The 4,485-nt window shown below is 48.1% G+C and overlaps 1 protein-coding gene across 1 annotated transcript; it reads right to left on the reverse strand.

The window, feature by feature from the left end:
- Positions 1-1,578: 1,578 nt before the first annotated feature.
- LOC139694147 (glucose dehydrogenase [FAD, quinone]-like) lies at positions 1,579-3,681 on the reverse strand. The gene has a single exon (XM_071592578.1). The coding sequence runs from the start codon at positions 3,655-3,657 to the stop codon at positions 1,579-1,581; it is 2,079 nt and encodes a 692-aa protein (XP_071448679.1). The 5' UTR covers positions 3,658-3,681.
- Between the last annotated feature and the right edge of the window lie 804 nt (positions 3,682-4,485).

Here is a 4,485-nt window from a genome sequence, read left to right on the forward strand (position 1 = left end):
TCCTCCGTGCTTTCTCCACCGAAATTCCTTCCTTCGCTCGCATGGATCCATAACTGAAGCCATGCGCCAACGTGAAGCAATGTTTTTGTGAGCCTTGCCATTTTATGGACCGTGTCTTTCCAGTGACTCAGCATTGCACAACTCAGTCGTGTGCCTTAGGAGAAACAAGCAGAACCGAGTATATTTTTCGATCCTCGATGTTTGTTGTACTCTTGGAAGCCCTAGCCGTTGATGTTTTGCTCCTTTATAAACATCTGGGCTCTCAAGACTGATTCGCTGTGCTATACTTTATATATCGTTGCTCATTATCCGTCGTTTAAATATTGCTCATTTCCTTCAATTGTATTGCCATCGGCGTCGAACGCTATTGTTCTTATTTTTTCAAGCAATGCTATATATAACGTTAACATTTTAGAATAACGCTTTATTATTTATACGCCATCCTTTTAAAATATTCCATCATTCTTTATAGATTTAGAAAAGGAAATAGTTCGCAGGAGCCGGTGCAAGCGTTCTGCGTCATGGGCCACTTGGCAAAAGTCTTCCGTGCGCTCCATTTGGTGAGGAGGCCCGGCTTCCTGCAGTGAGTGGATGGAGCGTGGAACGCTCGCACCTCTTAGAGGATCATTTATTTTATTTCGTTTTCGCTCGAGGTAGTCCCCGTTGAATAGGCGACTCTAACCAGTTTCGGTTGATGTAATTGGGAAGCCAAAGGCATAAGTATTTCCCAGGCTTGTAGCTGAAGAGAAATTTTACTATTGCTGCTTTGAAACAATTTCATTTAGGGTAACACTTTTTTCAGCTACACCCTGTGGTCGTATGCAGAAGACGTCATTGTACCAGGTTCTTCGCAGTACTTACCTTTTTTGGTAATAAATATTTCACATTATTAGTTCTATTAGATATAAGTAGTCAACATTTAGCCACAAAATGCTTCGAAGCTTTATCTCGGGTTGCGGTGCCAAGAACGTTGAAAAAAAGTTTTACATTCTATTCTATTCATTAATTTCGATTTAATGATAATGTTTTCAAATGTACTTACACGAGAAAATAACTTTTTTCAATAATTTAACAAGTATCTCAGTGTCTACCCGAGATAATTAAATAACTACTGACAGTACCTTTAAATTATCTAAACTATGCAAAATCTTAGAATATATTGTGAAAAGCATGCATTTTGATTTGTTAAATGGCTTTTAAAAAATTAATTGCGTTGGCCAGAAATGCTGTTATGACATCCCAACCTTGCACCTGAGGAGCTGTATTCATTTAATGGCTAAGCGGAAGGATTGAACTACGGCCATAGTTCTTTGTGCCAACTCATATGACGTGTTAATCGACTCTGATTAACGGCACCGTTGTTGAAGGTTGATTTTATGTATCCGTTACATGAAAATTTTACAATTATTACATTTTCTTCGTTTTACGAACATTTGTAATGAAAAAAAGTGATTAAAAAATGACTAATATTAATGAAACCACGAATATCGAGCACATATACATTTTTCCAGTCTCCATTTGTATGTTTCTTGTCCATAATCATAATGGTCAACAAATAATCTTAATTGTTTCCATTCATCAGTATATTCGGAAAAAAGAAAACCAAGAAGTGCTGTCGGGACTATTACTCGAAGAATGTTGCCAGCCTTCGTTCTTGACTGTTTTATCGTTTCCAAAACCGAATCCCGAGAAGTCTGAATGATCGAATGTCGAGGAGAAGAACGCGGCCCTGCCCTCCGGCGCGCCTCCAGAGTGTCCGTCCCAAGCCCAGCCCTGGCCCTCTCCACTTACGCCCCCCGTGTTCACGGCATTGTCCTGCCCGGCGCCACCTCCCCCTTCCCCTCCTTCGTGGTTGAGCCAGTCCTCCTTTATCATGTCTGATCCCTTCTCGCCAATCATGATCGTCGGAGCGTTCGTGTTCCCCCGCACTATTTTCGGCATGATGGACGCGTCTATGACCCTGAGACCTTGAACTCCGTACACCCGCAGCCTCGGATCCACCACGGCCTCGTTGTCCCAGTACGGGCCCATCTTGCAGGTTCCCACGGGATGGAAAATGGTGGTAGTGTAGGACATGGCAACGCAGGCATAGTACTCGTTCGACCCCAGCTGGTGCGCCTCGCACCCTGGCAGCGGTGTATCCAGCGTGGTGACCCCCGCGTGGCGCATGGCGGGTGTTTCCGCCAGCCGGGCGCCCATTTGCATCCCGGCCACGATGACCTCGAGGTCGTACGGGTCGTTGAAGTAGCCGGAGCGGATCCTGGGCGGCTCGAGGGGGTCGTGCGACGCCAGGTAAACCCTCCCCTTGCTCTTCGGTCGCAGCAGGACGGGCCTCACTGTGATCCCATCGTAGTAGGCGAGTGGTTCGGTCGCCGCCTCCGAGACGTTAACTGGGTCTAGGAGGATGTTCTTGACGCTCATTCCGTCGAATGTGTACTGAATGTCAGGTATGTCGTGTGGCAGTCCGTGATAATCCGCTAGAGGGGTTCTAGCGAACACTCCAGCCTGGAGCGCACCGGTTGAAGCCAAGGGCCCGTCTCTCGTCTCCAGGTACTCGTAAACATCTTTGGTTTTCTGCTCGGGGTCCGTCTGAGTCGCGGTTTTCGACAGAACCAGCACTACCCCGGACGTCGTCACGTGGTCTTGGAGGTTGAATCCTACCGGAAGATCCTGTATGATTTTTTTCACTCCCACCCTGCGGAGGTGCTTTTCGGGTCCTATCCCGGACACCATGAGCAAGTGAGGAGTGTTCAGGGAACCTGCACTGAGTACCACCTCCTTGGAAGCGAACACCCTCTGTGTTCTGTCGTACACGCCGCGCTGAACGAATTCCACACCGTAGGCGCGTTTGGATTTCGGATCTATGAGCACTCGCGTGACGTGCGCTTCGGTCACCACGTGGAGGTTGGGTCTCTTCCTCGCCGGGGCGAGGAAGGCTTGGTTAGTGGACTGCCTTTCTCCGTCGCACAAAGTGGCCTGCAGCCTCATCACGCCGATCTGCTGCTCCCCGTTGACGTCGGTGTCTCTGAGGCCCATCTCTCGCCACGCCTGTAGAATGAGCTCGGCGTTGGGGTCCACGTACGGGTACCTCTCCACGCCCAGGTATCCTCCCTTGGCGTGGTATGGGGAGTGGGCCAATTCGGGGTCCCGGTTGTCTTCGGACTTTTTGAAGTAGTGGAGAACTTCCTCGTAGCCCCAGCCCTCATTGCCCAACGCTTCCCACTCGTCGTAGTCCCGCCTGTTGCCCCTGGCGTAGATGAGCCAGTTGATGGAACTGGAGCCACCCATCACCTTCCCCCTGGCCCAGGGGCAGGTGCCGCCGGCCCTCGCCTTGCAATTGGTGTGCTCCGGCTCTGTGCGGTATCTCCAGTCGATGCTGCTTCCCATGAGCAGCGGAGAGAGGGCCGGTACCTCGACCACGAGGGGCTCCTCCCCGCCCGCTTCTAACAGCAGCACGTTCCAGTGTGGTACCTCGGAGAGGCGGTTGGCGAGGACGCAGCCGGCGGATCCGGCGCCTACCACGATAAAGTCGTACTGGTCGAGCAGGTGGACGGTGGGCGGCGGGGGCGGGTAGTATCCGACGTGGTGAGGGCCCTTGTGCAGGTGGTAGGGGGCCGGACTGCTGAACAGGCTCACTATGAACGAGAGGAACATCATGGCGGGGGTATCGCACAGGGTGGACCTGAGGCCGTTGTAGCACATCTCCCTGATGGGAGGGGGCTCCCATTCCATCGCCGACACCGTCATGGCTTAGGGAGACGCTGGCCTCTGCAACAAAAGCAATGACATGATAGAAACGATATTAATGTCCAGATCGATATGTCTATCTATTGCCAGCACTCATTAGAAACTGGCGCACCCTCTCATTGAAATAATTTGGTTATATTAGCTTTAACAAGGTTCTACGTAAATATTCACCGGCGAAGTCATCAAAAGGCCACATTCGTTTAACTGCAAATTAATTGTCTAAGGCTAGTGCTGTAGAAATGAGGGCTAGTAATTTTCATAACGGAAGTATGTGAATACTGCTGCTGTTAAGCATAATGCTAAAGAATTTTTAAAGTGTTCAGGAATGGAAATTAATGTTTCAATCAGGCTCTTTGAGTGAAATTTCTCTTCTTCGGTAAATATATAGTGTATAGAGTAACGGAACATGGTGTCCTTTGAGAGATCGGGTCAAATATTAAATCATGTTATTGTCCTTTATCTGCGAAAGCTTTCGAACACAACGTTGACTTAGTCCTTTACATACTCCAAAAACTATGGGAATTAACACACATGTTATCTTATTATTTTACGTACATATCAGTCCTTTGCAATTTTGTGGAATCATTTGAGGACCCATTTTGTAATAATCATAAGCAAAACCATTCGATGTGAGGTAATACGTGCTTTTGGCTGCTATTATTTTTTAGTTAACGTTTTTAAAGATTGTTTATTCATCCTTCATATTCATCCTGTTCATGCAATTTTCAAATCGAGTAA

Source organism: Hetaerina americana, unplaced genomic scaffold (assembly GCF_022747635.1).
Source record: "Hetaerina americana unplaced genomic scaffold, ioHetAmer1.1.p SCAF_5, whole genome shotgun sequence".
In the NCBI taxonomy this organism is placed as follows: domain Eukaryota; kingdom Metazoa; phylum Arthropoda; class Insecta; order Odonata; family Calopterygidae; genus Hetaerina; species Hetaerina americana.